The sequence below is a fragment of the Diadema setosum genome, chromosome 21 (assembly GCF_964275005.1).
Source record: "Diadema setosum chromosome 21, eeDiaSeto1, whole genome shotgun sequence".
NCBI classification, from domain to species: Eukaryota; Metazoa; Echinodermata; class Echinoidea; order Diadematoida; family Diadematidae; genus Diadema; species Diadema setosum.
Genome location: NC_092705.1, coordinates 27,640,085 through 27,659,570, shown reverse-complemented (window position 1 = coordinate 27,659,570; position 19,486 = coordinate 27,640,085). Strand labels below are relative to the sequence as shown.

The following is a 19,486-nucleotide window of genomic DNA, read 5'->3' as shown; positions in this document are numbered from 1 at the left end:
ATCTTCTTTCAAATTTCTGTTTTGATGAAACTTTCTTTTGAAAAAAAAAATCTATTTAGCGTAATGTAACTTTGAAGTGAGTGGTATGATGCATTTGGTGTGCTGTTTAAAATTTCATGGATATTATATGAGAATTCTTCAAGGATAGGGGTAACTGCTTTGAAATACAACAGGTTTTTGTGAAAATTACCCAGAGGAAGCATACAATGAAATATATCTCTTAATTTACTTTTAAGATAAGTTAGAAGAAGTAGAACTCAGTTCAACAGTAATAGAGGACAGGTATACACACATGCGTTGCAGAAATCTCTATGTGACAGATTGAGAAAGAATGAATGGGCAAATCAGTTTTGGTAGGTGCTTACTAGCTGTGACACTTTATCCAGTTTGTGTCATAGATGTCAAGCTTTTAATGAATATTATCACTTTCAGCAAAATCTTGCATTGTCCTTAATTCACATTTTGTTCTATTTGTGCATATAGGCATTTTATGATCTTTGAAGTATATTAGCCAGACCTGTCAGTTTCTGTGTACTAACAACAAAAAATATTTTCAAAATTCAGACTCTACAAAAAGGAGAAGTAGGAGAAAGAAAAGAATCTCTAGACAAAAGAGAAGAAGCTTAAGAAGACATGGCTAGGTAGAAGTAGAAGTAGAAGTCATTGTGTAGCATGTCTGAATTTTACTAGGAAGATGAGGGCAGATATTTGACAGCATGCCTCACCGAAAGTCTCATACTAGACCCACATATATGAGAAGCTGTTGGATGCAAAACATACTTGAGCCGCACTCTGTATACTTGTACGTGGTATTGAAAGGGGAGTGCTGTATTGTGTGTGCATGATTAATTCTCTTCGCTTTTGGTGACAACTTGGCGTGAAAGTGAGATTGTTTCCAGACACGGCCACCCGGTCATTACGGGGGGCTTGCGGTGCAAAAAGGCGGCGGTAATTGAATTCTCAGATTCGTCGCAGTGAGACGGACCGAAAACGGCAGCAAACACTTCATTAGTCGACTTCGGTTTTCATACTAGATTGTTGATTGTTGAGCTTGAATTGTTAATTACGGAAGCTTCTTGAGGGTTTTTTTTTATTCTCCCTCAGGTCTATCCTCATGCAAGTCCAAAAGGGAGATTTTAGAAATTGGGCTTTAATACAGGAATGCAATGAAAGGAAAATTGTTGAAATGGGTGGAAAATAAACTTGTGTCTTTTCAGTCCAGATTTACACATGATATACACATAAAGGTCCCCTGCTACACATTGCATATTAGTCACAGATTTTGAACATATTGCATGATCCAAATTCTAGATCCACATGGTGGAAATTTGTGTGGATTGGTGTATCTGCTAACTCTATATGATTTTGTCATCACATGGGCAAGAATAAAATATCACTGTTTCAAACAATTTTGGAATGAACATATCCCTGTTGTAGGTGTCGTAGGAATCTTCATTGAATATTACTTATCAGAAAAAAAAAAATGATTTGCTGTCACTGTGATATCACATTGTACTGGGTTTTAACAAGTTGACTATTGTGCACTTAGTGGTGTTGTAGTTAGTCTCATATACTGTGAAATTGTTAGATAATAAAGTGTTCGTGAATGCACAGTAGTTCTTTTCTGTTATTCAATATACAGTGCACTCCCGTTATAACGAAATGCTCGGGACCGGCAGTTTTCTTTCGTTATAACGAAATTTCGTTATAACCGAACAAATACAATATATAACGAAAACAAGGAAACCACGTATATATATCATATTCTGTTTGCTGAATACTCATCATACACTGGAAAGCTATGTGAAATGTGATGGGATAACTGTATTACAATAATAAACGCAAGTTCCCCTCAGAAACTGTGCGTGACACAAGGAGCGAACACACAGTGGTGTGAAGCGTCAACCCATGCTTGTTCCGCTACGTATTTTGGAAAGCAATTCGCATTTCGTTATAACAGAGCACATTTCTTTTGTTTTTCTTTGTCTGTGGCGCTCGAAAAAGACTTCGTTATAACGGAAATTTCGCTATAACCGTGTTCGTTATAAGCGAATTTTGTACCATAGACTTTTGTACCATAGACATGGTGATAATTTTGGGACCAGAAGATTTACTTCGTTATAACGAAATTTCGTTATAACCGTGTTCGTTGTAACGGGAGTGCACTGTAGATGCATTGAATTGACAGGGAAAACTATGACTGAAAAGTGAATAACCATCCCTCTTTCCTTGCTGTATCTCTCCTGTATATTTTTCAGAATTTCATCGTGTTAGAATATCCATAATAGATCTCAACATATATTTTCATTGAGTTTTATGGGAATATATCTTATCTCTCAAGTCGAGTCTGAATGATATATACTTTGGCTTTACATGTTTGCACCCACATGCCTTGAAACAAAGAAGTTAACATCCATGGGGGAAAAATATCATCATTCTTCTGTGTATTTTGCAAAGAATGAATTCAAATGGCTTCTGAGATCTGATGTTGGTATATTGACATGATTCAAAGACTTGGCATCTGTGTGCTGGCGATGATATGATTTTTAAAATCTCTTGCTCGGTGAAAATCTCTTTGAGAAATGTATTGAGGTTGGCAACTAAAATGATTTGGGGAAGAGAATTATATGGAGAAGGAACATTATTGTAACTATGCTTAGGTGCACACATACACACATGCACACATACACACTCGCACACTTGCGCACACACAAACACACAGACACACACACATACACACAGAGGCACTGGCTGGGGTATCTCCCGCTATTTTTCCTCCTCCGCATACACAGGCACAGTGAGCATGCAGCACAGCATGGGTACAGACCCATTACAGCATCCATGGCCATTGCTGCGCATAAAGCTGGTATGCAATTACGATATGCAGTACACTTGTAGGCATACCCCTTGTTCACACAAACACTGAAAGCTTCCCCGCAGTCAAACTGCGAGAGAAGGAGAACACGAAGGAGAGAAGGGGAGAGCATCTGGCGTAATGCACTAATAATTGAAGGTCGCTTGATGAAACGACTCTAAATGTCTCAGGCACGAGCCAAATGTTACCAGTTGAAAAGCACAGCGCCTCGGTACGCATGGGAGACGATAGGGGAGAAGGAATCGCTTGTGACTGCATGTGTTCTGTAAGGGCTGAGCTTACCTTTGTAAGAGTACAATTTCCCTAGATGTGAAATCCCGAAGATAATTTTAGCAATTCATTATGTCACAGATTTAGATGAAGATCATCATGAAGTTATGCACAGTGCATGGAAGTTATGAGTTTTTATTATTTTGGTATTTTATTTACAGTATTTGAATAATTTTTTGAGGAAGAAATAATCATTGATAGTACGTTTTCTCAGAATAATGTGTTCAGCATGATTGTGCTCAAGATTATAAAACATTTCAGATCTTTCACTATCCAGAAGGTGGTTACAGATTGCTTAGAAATTAACAGCATCTTTCATAAGTCATACAGGAAAGTTGAAAAACTTTTGACATGTTGAGGTTGAGGACTTCTTGGAGTTTACAACAGTTAAATGCAATAAAACAATGTTCTTTATTCAGTCAGTGTTTGAAATTGTTAAAAGTCTGGAAATACTTTACTGCAATATATTTGCACGACAAAGGAATAGACAAACAAATGAATGAAATTTAACTAAAACTAAAACTTCTCTCTGATCATGATTTTTTTTATCATTCTCCATCACTAATCTTTGATGTTCATTAAAGGCGCATAGTCCCGGTAGTGTAGAGGGCGCTGTTGATGATACTGCTGATCACCGCTAGCATAGATACGAAGATTACCGAAGTTGAGCTGTCATCATGCAAGAGTAAAGTGCGTAGATGTTGCTAAGTGAAGTTGCCTTCGTTGTCTTCTCTGCGCATCGCGCAGTCTGTAGTAATGCCAGGGTGCGTGCATATGTGTTTCTTATTATGACATCACAAAAGAAGTTTGCTAAAGCTGTCATTCCCCTCTGCCGAATCATTAGCCGAACTGTGATCGGACCACTGACTACAGTGGATCAGACTTCTTCGGACTCGGGGAAGTGGGCCACAGCGTAAGCGCTAAAGAGGAATCGATAGCGTAGGTCTCTATAGGAAACTTGCGCTGTGCGCCCGCGTACGCATTTGACTAAACCACCGGGACCATGTGCTTTTAACCCATTAAGCCCTGGGCCCTGTTTCATAAAGCTGTTTGTAAAGATACGAGCAACTTACGAGCGACTGGTGATCAGTTCTGATGTGCTATACTTCTCGGAATTTCCATAATTCAGCACAAGAACTGATCACCAGCCGCTCGTAAATCGCTCGTAACTTTACGAACAGCTTTATGAAACACCCCCCTGGGGTGATTTGCTTTAAAAAGAAGCATTTTACCCTTATTGTATTGGCAACTCTACTGTAAATTTGAATGTGTTGTCCATGTTCTAGAAAACATTAGATGGAACCAATTTATTTCGTTGACTTTTGCAAAAATCAGATAAAAATTTGCCACATGGAGGCAGAAAAAGGGAATTTTTATCTTCCAATATGTCTTGCCAATCTAAGGATGAGCTGTGAATTTAGCAATTTAGAGGCTCTTGATAATTCTGCAATAGAAACAAACAATGGTATATGACCCAAATAGAAGCTCAAGTGAAAGGAAAGTTTATATTCATACAGAATACCAGCAATGAATGATTTAAGACTAATCTGAAAAGATATGGACCGAGACGCAAGAAAAGGGCCCTTAGCGCTGTCGCGCACAAACACCATGAAACGACACGGAACTTTGACAAGCAAATACACGCAAAAAAACGATCATTTAGCTAGCTGCGCACAATAGGCACATGTTATTTCTTAAATGCAACAATTGAGACATTTAGGAGGAGAATTTCAGAAAACGGTTTGTATCTAAATACATCAGAGTACATTCTACAGTATGATGGTAAAATCTCATTTTTGGTATTTTATGCCCCAAGGGCCCTTTTCTCGTATCACGGCCAACATATTAATTGATGGGTTAAAAATCATGTACACTGGTCTTCAAATGCCAAGACTGTGAAGGCAAAACAACAGGAAGTCTTTTTTTTTGGGGGGGGGGTTTATCAATACCAGCAATTAATGATTAAAAACTATAATGAAAAGGTGTATCAATTGATGGATATCATGTACACATGTCCTCAAATGCCAAGACTACGAAGGCAAAATAGAAAACGACAGAATGAACAGTCCTCCAACATAATTAGTACAACAGAAGCCAACTTTAGTTTGTGAGTGTGAAGTGAATATACGATGAATCATGGGTGCCTATTCAGATGTGTTTATTTTGTGAGTCTTTTGATGTTCCACAATCGATGGCAGAGAGAGAACATGAGACTGAGAAAAATTAATAGTAGACAAGTAAATTTCCAAGTAAGCCAATTTTATACATTATTGATTGATTTTGTGGAGTAATATTTCAAGTTCACCGATATTTAGAGCTACCCAAGATGAGTGACTTGATGTTTCATGATGAGTACTAACATTAGATTTTGTGAATGCAAAAACCATATAGCCACAATGATACAGTGGGTGAAAAAGTGTCTGTCATGTGTGTGTGGCTATTTTTTTTTAAATGAATGTGTTATCAAAAGTCTATATTTTTACATATTTTTGCACTTTTTTGCTACATCCAGATATATTGAAATTGGAAATTAATCATGAATATCAAAGTGCTATTTCTAGTTTCATATCTTATGCTGATCTCAGCACCGATAGGGACGTATTAGAGTAGAATGTGTGTGAATGTAATCCAGTGAAGATATGGAGGATTTTTTTACGGCCAGTACCATATGCTTGCCTCGATCATATTCCCCCCCCCCCCAAAAAAAAAAAAATAAAAACCAACAACAACAACAACAACAACAACCATACTTGAACAGGTTGAGGACGGGCTGATTTTGTTACAACATGCATTACTCATAGATACCTGCCTGAGTATACTGTAAAATGAGTAATGTTTGCGTGCATTTTAATTTTGTGAATTTCACGAGAGCCGAGTTTCATGAAATTGAAATGCATGCCAAAGATCTTGTCTACACTATATACATTGAATGTAAGAGGCAACTTACAAAAATTTCATGTAGTGAATAAGGTCATCGACTCCCATTCGCGAAAATTTCATGCCGCGAAAATACTGTGTTTTACAGTACTCGCAACTAGTCTTCAGTGGGTGAAAGTGCATGTTTCTCTATCTTGGTATGAACTGCTTGAAGGTGCTCACACTCAGTACTACAATGTTAGAAATGTCAATGAACTTAGCTTTAGCTTATTAGTTTTTAACAGACATGTAATATATTTAACTGTCAAGAATTTGATAAATTACATAATTCAGTTGACAGTATTCCTGTTTTTTCACGTTCATTCATCTACAGCAGGTATCGAGTCTTTGAGAGAGGAAAAATACTGTAAAACATGATATTTTCATGGCATGAAATTTTTGTGAGTTGCCTCTAACATTCAATGCATATAGTGTAGACATGAACTTTTGCGTGCATTTTAATTTCGCGAATCTTGGCTCTCACAAAATGCACGAAATTAAAATGCACGCAAACATTCCTCGTTTACAGTGAGTGATGAATTTTAGACCAGACTGCCTCCAGATGTGGGGACCGATGAAAATATTCCTCGAATTTCTTCTGTATCTTAATCAAGTATGCTATGTGCTTTTTAAATCACTGTAAGATAAAACTCTCAGTCACTCTGCTAGTGCCTCACGACATGGCTATTAATTGGGTTTTGTCATTTACAAGCTAGATGAGGTTTCTCGTTTTCCGCGCGACCTTGTCTCCCCCAAACCATTCCACCTCGAGGCTCTTTAAATATGGGCTACAATCTTCGAAGCAACTGTTGCTATTTGGGCTTGCCAGACATTCTTTCCTGATCCCGTCTATGATGACAGATGGAGCCCGGTAGCATGCGTTAAATTTTGATGTCTGTGCTTGAATATGTATACATGTGTGTGTGTGTGTGTGTGTGTGTGTGTATGTATGTGTATTGTGTATGTCCGTAATATGGGTGTGACTATGTATACATATGTGAGAATATGTGAGCATGTATGTGTGTGTGTGTATATATATATATATATATATATATATATGTATATATATATATATATACATATAAATATATTGGTATGGGTGTTTATTTTTGTCTGTCAGGATGTTTGTGTCATTATGTATCTCAGAGTTTTTTCTGGTTGCATTGATCTACATCAATGTTTGTACGGATGTGTACAGAGATGCGTATAATATGAGTGTGACTGTATGTGCAAATCTGAGAGTGTGTGTGTGTGTGTATATATATGTATATATGTAGGCCTAATCGTATATTTATGTATAATAGAGAGAGAGAGAGAGAGAGGGAGACAGACAGACAGACAGAGACTGGTATGGATGTACATTTGTGTCTGTCTGGAAGTTTGTTTGTCCATGTCACTGTGTATCTGAGGGTTTTTGTCTGGCTGAATTGATCTGCATCTATGTTTGTGCTGGTGTGTATTTATGTGAAAGGGGCCAGGGGCCAGGGGCCAGGGGCGGGGCTGCTACCAAAGACCCATGCCTCCAGTGTGGTGTTGGTGGTGATGGTGATGGTGATGGTGGTGAAGCCAAGGGGGCAGTGCAACTTCTCGTTTCCGCAGATACGTCTGGACATCTGGCTAGCATCTCTTGATGGGGATGTAATTTGACAAGCGCTCTTGTTGTGACTAAATGCCAGGCATAGTGAACATACACAAATTGAAACTATTCCCTCCGTTAGCACATACCGCCTGTACCCTGAATGGGGAGGATGGATTATAATGGGGGGGGGGGGGGGGCTTAAAGGAAGGGAGGGACAGAGGGAGGGGAAAAGCATTCTTGCTGATGTAAGGGCGTAATCCAACCCTGGACCGACTCCTACCATCTTACATGTGTAATAGCTCAAATTCCTTAATATTTTCCTGAGCATCTGATTAAATTACATTATATACAGTTTCTTATACATGTACATTATATATGTGTGTATAATATATATATCTATATATACAGTTTATGTTATATTCTTATTCTGTAACATCAGTAGCATTTTCTGAATTCTCTTTTAGTTTTCCTGGTAATGTTCAAAATACAAAAGAATATGATATACACACACACAAAAAAAAAATGGCGTCACTACAAGTAATAGAAAGTAATATTACAGGTAGAAAACAATTAACAGAACCCCGAGTACCCAGAGTATTTCACCAGACTACATGTTTACAAGAAAATATTCTTTATTAGTGGAAAAAAAAGAAAATATTCTGAAAGAATCCAAGATTACTTTTTTACAAGTGGAGAAATAAAACTTACTGAAACTGAAGATTGCCAAAAGAGACACACATAAGGCCATGAGCATCATGGGGGAAAATTAGGTACATAGAAAAGCTATGAATTGTAAAGGTTTAGATAGTAAGACATATTGGCAATTCTGTGATCTAGATAGTGATCATCTCATCATTTTTTGACACAAAAATATTATTTTCTCATGTTTCTCAAATATTTGGGCACAGACAGATCTTATCAACTGAGGATGCTATACACAAAAACATGTTATTCTTGTTGTATACCAAGAACAGATCTAAAGATAAGGGAATTTTCACATACAAACAAAATGTTTTTAAGAATATTCTTGTACTTTGTACTACTGCCTAATTATGGCATTTTTACATTCCAGAATGGTCGAGCCTGGCTCTTCAATATCAGCAGACATGAACCTGATCCTGGTAGTAGCTCTATTGTAATAGCACCATAAGCAAGTGTTAATGCACATTCAAGAAGATTTAGGCAAAAGAACTGTCATTGTGGGTAACAGATGACCTTCACCACCTCCCTCCCCCTCCTCCCCCCCCCCAAAAAAAAAAAAACAAACAAACAAACAAACATTGACAAAAAATGGGTAAGGTTGCCAAGATAAACATAATTATGCATTTAAATACATATTCAAATACATGAAATTTATGCATCATGTTACTTGGGCAGGCAAGCTTTAGACAAGTCACCGACCAGCTTTTAGTTGTCATGGTTACATTTCAGAAAGATAGCATTCCAAGCATGGCAATGCATTCTGGGTAAATTAGTCTGTACTTTGGCTTAGTGTACATTGAAGCTAGTGCCTGACAACCAAACTATGACAATAATTCTATCAAGATATGACATCACGGGGCATCCTGGACCATCTGCAATGAAAAATTCTTTGGTTTTCAGCTTTAATTGTACCAACAACAAAAAGTCCAATACATCAATAAGTGCACACGAATATGTTGCTGAGTCATAATACTTTATGACTGAAGGTGAATATAAATCATAATATGTTTGCCTTGCCTAGTTATGCTGGATATCAATTGGGCTGCATTATGGTCCACAGAAAGGGAAGCTTAGGGGCTGTTGAATTGCAGGGTAAGGGAAAAAAGCATATAGTCAGAAACATCTTCAATAGGGTTTTGCTATTGTAGAGTCACAAGTGCTCCATGCCAAATTTACTTCATATCTTGTAGCCTCCTACTGCGACATATTATGTGTAGTATGAATGGGACTCCAGTATCTCTCAGTGTATGGCTGCACGTATACAGCCATAGCGAGGTTATATACTCAGCGTCACTGTTGCTTCGCCTGTGTGGTTGGAGATAGTTGGCCAGAGTGTATCAGGGAATGCATACATGTGTGTGTGTGCGGGTGTCTGTCTGTGTGTCTGTCTGTGTGTTTGTGTGTGTGAGAGACAAGCAGTGTCTAAGTGTGTGTGTATGTGTGTTTCTGTCTTGTCTGTCTGTCTGTGTGTATGAGTTCGTGTGTGTATGAGTTCATGTGTGTGAAAGAGATAGTGTCCGAATAGGTGTGTGTCTGTATGTATGTATGTATGTGTCTGTGTGTGTGTGTGTGAGTTCATGTGTGTGTGAGATACAGTGTCTGAGAAGGTGTGTGTATGTATGTGTGTGTGTGTGTGTGAGTTCATGTGTGTGTGAGAAACAGTCACTGTCTGAGGATATGTGTGTGTGTGTGTATGTATGTATGTGTGTGTGTGTGATGTGTCTGTCTGTGTATCTTATTTACCCAAGGAAGAGAGAAAGAGAGACCAAGAGAATAGGAGAATGAATACAAGTGGGATACTTACTGCGGTGGATATATCTCTGAACCTCTTGGTGTGGATGCTGATAACTTCCAGGCAGTCCCCCAGTCTCTCCTCCCTTATCAGAGGCAGCCTTATCGTACCATCTTCCTACCACAGTGCCTCTCATTCTTTCCATCTTTGTCACATTTCTAATCTCCGATATCCAATGTTTTTACTTTTAGTCTCACATCTTTTGGTCCATCCCCTATTCTCGTGTGCATTTCACCTGTGAACATGTTATATGTAAAAAACATATCAATGTATGTCATGTGTATCATATGTGTAAGAACATATCAGTGTATTTTCCATAATGTGTAAGAACTTCTTGTATCTCACATGTATCATATGTGTAGAAATATCAATATATTTCACATAAATTTATATGTGTGAGAACATACATGTACATATGTAAGAACATATTATTGTGTTTGTCATATATTACATATGTAAGGACATATCATTGTTTTACTTATATATGTATATTACATATGTAAGAACATACTGTTGTTTTACATATGTAAGAACATATCGTCTGTTGAGAATGAGAAGGGCGTTAAGTTGTCTCGAACACTATGGGTTTAGTGACAACTTAACGCCCTTCTTATTCTCAACCGACGATATTATTGTGTTTTACATATATTTCACACATTTGTATTTTCATTATTTTCCAGTCATGACTTCAGTTATTGCTTGTATATCTAATAGATAATATGGACTAATAATGAGATCACATTGTAAATTCATCTATATCCAGAGCTGCACAGTCTTCCTGATTCTACTGGAATCTCCCTGAAAAATTAAATAACTCTTCACACTCTGTCAAAGTTATTACAAGCATCCTCAATTTGAAGTTGGTTTTGGCCATTGAGCTACACATAACACACAGTGACACAACATTTGCTCCTGCGACAATTGCTCTGGTCTTATTTCCTTAACGGACTTTAGGTTAGGGTATGTTTGTGGGTAGAATTCATGTTTGGCTTTAGCGTGCAGATATTTCATGGGAGCAGTTGTAGCAGGAGCAAATGTCATCTCTCTGAATGCTCTTGAATGTTCTTGATTTTGATACCTGAATTTTGGCAGCCCTGCATTTCTAAAGATTAATCTGCACCATTGCATATAAGTATTCATGGCTCATGAAAAGTATCTGTTTCACTTCCTTTGTTAAAGGGATGGTACAGTAATGGTGGAGATGAGAATTGGGCTTTTTACTTTTTGTGAGATAGCAAGAAAACACGTATTATATAGTACAGAGCATCCCATTTTAAGAGGAATTCAAAGTTTATTTGATGAAAATCGGGTTTGGAATGACTGAAACATCCAAAAACAAAGTGAAACAAAGCAATTGTAATAAAGTGTGGGTCCCACACTTTTTTGAATATCTCAGCCATTTCCAAACCAATTTTCATCAAATAAACGTTGAATTCCTCATAGAATTACATGCTTTTTCATATTTCAGAAGAGGTTTTTCATTGTCTCACCAAAAAATGTTAGAAACCTGAAATTAGGTCTCAACCAAAACTATACGATCCCTTTATAGCAAGTTCATTGTCAACACAACTCTCCATGCCCTTTTTAAGAGCCAACTGACAAAAATCATTATCAAAATACAGCACCATAACCATTTTCTTGTTGATCTTAACAGCCTATAGAGGAATAATATCAAAATCAGACCTACATTGTAAGATAAGAAAGCTGACAAATGTCAAAGTTTCACAGTGATTTCACATATTAAACAAGTCTCCTACTAACCTGCACTTTCATGTTCACTGAATGTCTTTTTTTTTTTTTACATGAATGAGAACGAGTTGTATCTTTCACATTTTTTTCACACTTATTTTAGTCTTGTACAAGATAGCAACAATATGTTTACTAGAAAAAGGGGCAATTGTAGTTGCCCAAGCTGTAGCAAAAAAACAAACAAACAAACAAACATGATTTCATTATTAGATTTTTGTGTACAAACCAATGGGAGGATTGGGCAGTCATGAGATCGTCACTTGTTTCAATACATGCATTGGGTGTGTATGATTGTGTCCAATGTTACTATTCTGTGAAAAAACATGAAACTTCAGTAACCTTCAGATTCTCTATCCGAATGTGGTTAAATTTCTATCATTTTACTTGTTTGATTTTCTCCATTGAATAATCGATGAAATCTGGTTCATGCAGCAAATTGTAAAAAAAACAAAAAATGAAGCAAATTAATGAAAGTGATAATGCAAAGCACTCATTATGCAGTTTCACTCAGGTGGTACTATTGTTATGCGCAGAGGGATACATAATAACAGTAAACCAACATAACAAATGTATTTCCAAGATTAATCATATATGTAAAAAAAAGACAACAATGTTTTCCGAGCTGTCTTAATGCATCACATATGAGCTAAAAGTATGTACTCTGGAGGGCAGAGAATTCCACAAGACTGGAGCAGGTGCGACAAATGCTCTCTCTCTCTCCAACTGAAGATTTGATTCTTTTTTTTAACCAACATACCACTCCCACGAGATCAAAGATTTCTACTGGGTGCATATTCATAAATCAACTATTAAATACTGAGGAGCACAACCATTAACAGCTTTCCAAGTCAGTAACAAAATCTTAATTTAACTCATTCAGAAACTGGTCACAAATGCAGTTGTCTAGGATTAGTAGGAATGTGGGGGAACTTGAATGTTTTACTTAGCAATCAAGCGGCAGCTTTTTGTGCTCTGCAATTTTTGCAAGTTGAGTGGATGTGACGTTAACACACTCCATGCGGGAACCTGGTGGCCTATGTAGTATTTAATTCTATGGGCATTTCAGAACGTAGTATGGAACAGGTTAACAACAGCATTGCCATAATCAAGACAAGGCATTACACAGGAATTGCGGCTGTAATGGAGGCTATAACTGGCAGATATCTTTTTATGCTATTATGTGTAAACATATACATCTACAAGTGGCAGGAGTGCATGAAGCATTTCAGAATCAAACCTGGCACCTAAATTCTTTGCACGTACTTGACACATTAACATGAAGTACAAGGCCACATTAGAAGAAGAGCAATGTTGAGATGAACAAGTAGATTGTACATATCTTAACTAGCATGAGCTAGTCAGCTCATGCAGTAGATTGATAAAGACGTACTGTGTACGCCATATTTAGTGAGTCTAATCTTTTTCAAATCGGGATTTCCCGACAATTTCGCGAGTGGTTAAAGAACAAGTCCACCTTCATATACATATGTATTTAGTGAATGCAACAATATTAGTAGAATACATCAGTAAAAGTTTGGGGAAAATCTGACAATCCGTTCAGAAGTTATGAATTTTTAAAGCATCTGCTCAATCACTGCTGAATGAGGAGACTACTACAGTGTATGATGTCACATGCGTACAACGGTGTAACAGTGTAAGGAAAATAAAAAGAGAATTTCACAAAACTTTGTTTTTTGAATGAAGTGCACATTTCTTTGACTCGTTACTGACGTATATTAAGGGAAATATTATTCCCCTTGCCTTCTGAAAGAGAGAAGTTGAGTGTTCTTTTGTTATGCGAGAAAAGTGAAAATATGTTGAATTTTCTTTATACTTTCTTTATCTTGTTGTACTCATGTGACATCACAAGCTATAGTAGTCTTCTCATCCAGCCGTGACTGAGCAGAAACTTCAAAAATTCATAACATTTGAACGGATTGTCCAATTTTCCTCAAACTGTCAGTGATGTTCTCAACTATTATTGCTGCATTCACTCAACCCACGTGTCTATGAAGGTGAACATGTCCTTTAAATGCGCGATTATGGAGTACAGCACTGCAGGAAGAAATGTATTTATGCATATCACATTCATGTCGGGATCAGAGTTAAAATTTTCACATTTTTAAATTCATGAATAGCACCAAACTTGCTAAATTTTCGCTAAATAAAAACCTCACGAAATATTTGGCGTATACAGTATGCCATCAAAGAGAGAGACGAAGATGTACATTGCATTGCGCTCCCATAACAACTAACAAAACTGAGATTTTGTGATAGCAAAGTAAAAATTCAGATACCAAGTATCATCTATGTAATTATCTTGATGTACTTCATATGTTCGGCTTTAATAATTTTTTGATATAACAAAAGAAATCTGCCAGTCCCATAATGGGAGTCGATTGTGCTATTCACACACACACACACACACACACACACGCACATGCACATACAAACACTCGCATGCATCGTGTGGTGGTTGCATACCAAAGTTTGTCATGATTGCACTGAGTGCTTAAAGGAATCGTACAGTTTTGGTTGAGACCTAATTTCAGGTTTCTAACATTTTTTGGTGAGATAATGAGAAACCTCTTATGAAGTATGAAAGAGCATGTAATTCCATGAGGAATTCAACGTTTATTTGGTGAAAATTGGTTTTGAAATGGCTGAGATATCCAAAACAAAGCGATTGTAATAAGTGTGGGACCCACACTTTATTATGATCGCTTTGTTTGACTTTAATTTTGGATGTTTCAGTCATTCCAAACCCGATTTTCATAGAATAAACTTTAAATTCCTCTTAAAATGGTATGCTCTGTACTATTTCCTAAGTGTTTTCTTGGTATCTCGCAAAAAGTTAAAAGCCCAATTCTCATCTCCGCCGATACTGTACCATCCCTTTAACCCGACTGACAATGGTTCTGATCATTCTTATCTTTTGATTGCTATAGGACATCCATAGAAACAATCTCTTTGAATGGCTATTCAAATGTTTTGCATCAGTGAGAATGTTTAGTATACCATAAGAGGGCATTACAACAGATTCTGGTTTTTCTCCCCCCCCCCCCCCTCCCCCACCTGCTTGGATGGTCATTCAGGCACCCCCCACCCCTTTAAGGTAAACCGGCAAATGCCCACTCATTCGTATCTATTTGCCCAACAGTGAGTTTTAGTTGCCCAAAGGCGGGTTGAATTATAGCACCATGCTCGGATGTGAGAGTTTTCTCCGTATTTCCTCAGTTTATATGTTCATCTTTTATTCTCACTCCTGATGTATGTCTCTATCTATTTCTCTCTATATATTTCTCTCTCTGCCTCTATATATCTCCTCACTTTTTGTTTCTATCTCTTTGTATTTTTCTCTATATATTTCTCTCTCTCTCTCTGCCTCTATATATCTCTTCACTTTTTGTTTCTGTCTCTTTGTATTTTTCTCTATATATTTCTCTCTCTCTCTCTCTCTGCCTCTATATATCTCCTTACTCTTTGTGTCTGCCTCTTTCTACCTATTTCTCTCTATATATTTCTCTCTCTTTCTGCCTTTATATATCTCCTCCATCCCATATGAATCTCTGTATCTCTCTCTCTCTCTCAGTCTTATATCTCTCCTTTTCTCTCCCGCATTTTCCCTTCTCCCTCGCTCCCTGCCTCTTGGTCTGACTCTCCCAGTCTTGTCCCCATGTCTGCCCTCTCATATCCGGCACCATGGATTTCCTGACCTTTCTCCTGCATTTTGCCTGCCAGGAAAAGGCCATCATCCAAGAGACAGAGTGGGATTGTGTGTGCATGTGTGTATGTGTGTGCATTTGGGGTTTGTGTGTGTGTGTGTGTTGTAAAATGTTAGACTAGAGAGGGAGCTATTGTGGTCTTCACTGCCTTGGTTATTGATTGCACACCCAACTGCAAAAGTGGATTCTTCGATTACTCATCTTGGAGTCCCATTATCCCTCCATTTGTTCCCTCCGATCCCCTGTTTTGTGTCATTTGTATCAAATATTAACTTCAAATCAATAAAATGCCCCTAAAACCACAGTAATTTGCTATCATTTTTAATTCATGTATCTGTTTCTTCTCTTTGGTGTTCTGTTCGTGTTGCTGCAGGATTCTTACAAGGACTGGCTGTGTGCTACCCAGCTTCCATACTACCATGAGGGAACTCGGGTGCGGCCGTGTCTGGACCACTGCACCAGAACCAAGAGAAAATGTCCCTATCTCCTGCCACACAAACAATACTGCGGCCAGCGGTCATTCTTGTGTCCAGGTGTGTGACCCTCAGGGATGAAATATACACTCACACAATGGTCGTGATGATCCAATTTACTAACTTGCTCTAATTTTATGCATACCTTTATGTCAGGTCTTTATGATAAAGTCTTTTGTTGACATATACAAAGTTTGCCCAAGGCTTGGCTTACATTGCAGCAAAATCTGCATGCAAACTGAATTTGGTAGGAATCGGTAAAACCTTATTACTGAGCTCCTTTGCAAAACATATCCAGGGATTTCAGTCAACAGACAACCTGCCTATTCTGACCTTTCTCGGCAAACAGCAGCAATATCACCTCTTGTTTTTACATCCAGTTAAAAAGAAAACAAAAATACCAAAAAAATAAAGAAAATAAATTGATAGATAGATGTTTAGGCAGATAGATAAGAGTTTGTTTATTGGATAGCTATAACTATAGATCCTACTGGAAGAAATATCTGCAGATATGTAGACATGATGTAAGAAAACAACAGCAGCAAACAAGCAATGTTAAAGGGGAGGGCTAGTAACTGATCAGTGGGAATCAGTCGGAATGCTGGAGGTTGATTGTTCCAATCCTTGTGGGATTCATTTAAGAGTACATTATATATCTGCTGTTGTGTGAAAATTATTTGCTTCAGAATGGTCTCATATTCAAGTAATGTGCAGTTTAATGTTTCCAGGTTAGCGTGCCTGGTCAGTGACGGGGCATTAATCTGCACATTACTTGAATATGAGACAGTTCTGAAGCAAATGATTTTCACACAACAGTAGATATATAGTGTACTCTTAAATGAATCCCACAAGGATTGGAACAATCATCCCTCAGCATTCCCATTGATTCCCACTGATCGGTTACTAGCCATCCCCTTTAAAAAACAAACAAACAAAGACAATGAAATACACAATGTTGTCCATTTTTAAGGATGTGGTGAAGGCTTGCATGTTTCTTTTGATCTCCTTCATCTTTGTCTTACAGAAAAACGTGACCTTGACACAAAGTCCACCTACTCACGGTCTTCGTGCATGAACTGCATGCTGGACGAACATGGACTCTGCGTCACGGCCAACGTATCGTACAGTACCGCGTCGCCGGGCGGGGGGACTATCCACAGTATTCCGCATCTCCAGGTCCTTCTGCTCGGCTGTGTCATTTCGCTGATCCTGGCCAGGACTTTAAGTGGCCAGTGCATTACATGAGGACAGTGCAAGGACGAGCGGGGAGCAGCAGCATGTTTGAGGATCAGCGAACTTAAATCCAACAGCATCACAGTCAAAAGATGCAGACTGCTCAAAAACAAACAGCTGTCCGTTGACTGGAGAAAAAACGTAACTGGATATACACAATGGAAAGATGCAGTAAACTTGAGAAAAAGAAAAAAAATCACAAACAAACCACAAACTACAAATCAGAGGCTATTAATAATATGTCTGTTGTGCTTTGATGTTAAAAAAAAAGATGGAAAAATATTATTACCTGCAGTGATTATACGTGCTTGTTTTTGTCATGGATTGCTAAATGATTATTACTACAGTGAATGCTCCTTCTGCTACGTCAATCAGGAACCACTTTTTTGTTGTCGTTGTTGCTGTCGTAGTAAACTTGATGATAGAAATGCCCTTCATTTTGTTACCAAGGTTTCAAAAACACTTCTCCTTCCATTGCATTAGAATCATAGCATTCCTCAGTGTGTGTGTGTTGTGTGAGTGTGTGTGCGCGCGTCTGATTGGCCAGAGAGCAGTGTTACCATGGAAACAGGAGAAAGAACCCAAGAGATGACTTCATTTTGAGAGGAGCGGCAGCTGCAGCGATTAACATACAACACAGCAAGTGGAAATCTCCAAGGGAGATAACCCCGAGCGAACGCCGAGTCGACCCGCTTCTTTCGGAGAAATGGTGGTCCACTTCCATCTTCACCATCGGCAGTTTGCGCCAGCAATGCCCCGTTCCGCAGTTGTCCAAATCTTTTCGCGAGACCAGCCTTCAATGTCTGTGAGCGGAGACAGGTGTACATCATCCCAGCACAAAGCGGTTCTCCGCCACCATCGTCATCATCCGTGCAAGACCCGACAGCCACAACTTCGTGTGGACATCATTCCCGATCTCGAGTCATATGGTCATCGTATTATTCATCGTGAAAACGAGACAGGAAACCCAGAAACGTAAAAAGGAGGATTTCCCTTGCGATAAGCGGGGAAGAGCAGTATGGTAACGTGTGGCATTCCTTTCTCCCACCAGTGATCCAAGATTGCCCAAGAGAGTGCTCGCAATTGGCAGGCTTCATATCGTAGAGTCACACAGCAGCCCTTGCGAGTCCAATGAAAGAGGTACTACCTCTTAGAATGACAGCGTACTACCACCCCAAGGCATACAATTAACTCTTGTATCGTATCTTACTCTTTCTCGTTTGGAAAATTATAACAATTGGTTTTATGTACTTGCTGATATGGTATGTATTTACTGATGAGAATATGTTTCAAGTATTTGTATTGATGGATTAAAAAGAAGTCTTATAAATCCCATTCCTAGCAACTATTAATTGAGAATTATCAAGGTCTGAACAAATTCCTAAATCCATAGACAGATGAGTACCGGTATGCACTAAGTTTGGCATTAGGTGTGGAATCCAGAAAATGAATTATAGGCCAAAATTAAATCAGCCAGTTTTGTGACTGCTCACATTCAAAAATTAATTTGTGTTCTATATAGATGTCTGTAGCAATCTGATGAAAATGTCACAAACGGTTAAATACGTTCACAATAAATGCAATTTTCACTAACCATCAATCTTTGAGGCAGTGACGGTCAAATGCCTGAATTGTTTCAAGAATTTGCATCAAATAAATCTGTTTTTGTTTTTTATCTATTTTCATCTAAAGGAAAGAAAGAAAGAAGAAAAGGTCCAAATGAGCAAACCAAATTTGTTTCATCAATAATAAGACTGTATTCCACATGCATTGGTATCATAACCCATTTAAAACAAAATGAATGTTGACTTCCATTTGCTTATCACTTGAAAGCTGGACGATGCAAACTATGTTCAAGTAAATGACCCGTTCAGCACATCTCGCCTGTCATATATGTCTGTTCCTTGTGTCCATAATTTAAAGCCACGTTGGAAATATCCTCACGTAGAGCATGGCTGGACAGAAGTTCTTCACTGTGGGGGAAAAGCTTGAGGAAGAGGAAAGAGGTTTGGAATTGGCTGGCAGAGCATCATCGTTCTGGGCATGCCGAATAGGCCGTGTTCACACGTGAAATCTCGCCAGGAGCTTGGGCTTGTGTGATTGTAATAAGAGGGGAATATAAAAACAAAACAAAAACAAAAATGTGTAGTGCGCTTGACTAGTTGCTGTCTC

At 38.2% G+C, this 19,486-nt stretch overlaps 1 protein-coding gene across 1 annotated transcript in view; it reads left to right on the top strand.

Annotated features, from left to right (window-relative positions):
• The window catches only part of LOC140244567 (uncharacterized), a 73,433-nt gene extending 56,167 nt beyond the window's left edge, over positions 1-17,266 (top strand). The window contains exons 2-3 of the mRNA XM_072324193.1: positions 15,982-16,141; positions 17,106-17,266. Coding sequence (XP_072180294.1) covers positions 15,982-16,141; positions 17,106-17,156 — 211 coding nt within the window. The 3' untranslated portion in view covers positions 17,157-17,266. The remainder of the gene's footprint in view (positions 1-15,981; positions 16,142-17,105) is intronic.
• The last annotated feature ends 2,220 nt before the right edge of the window (positions 17,267-19,486 follow it).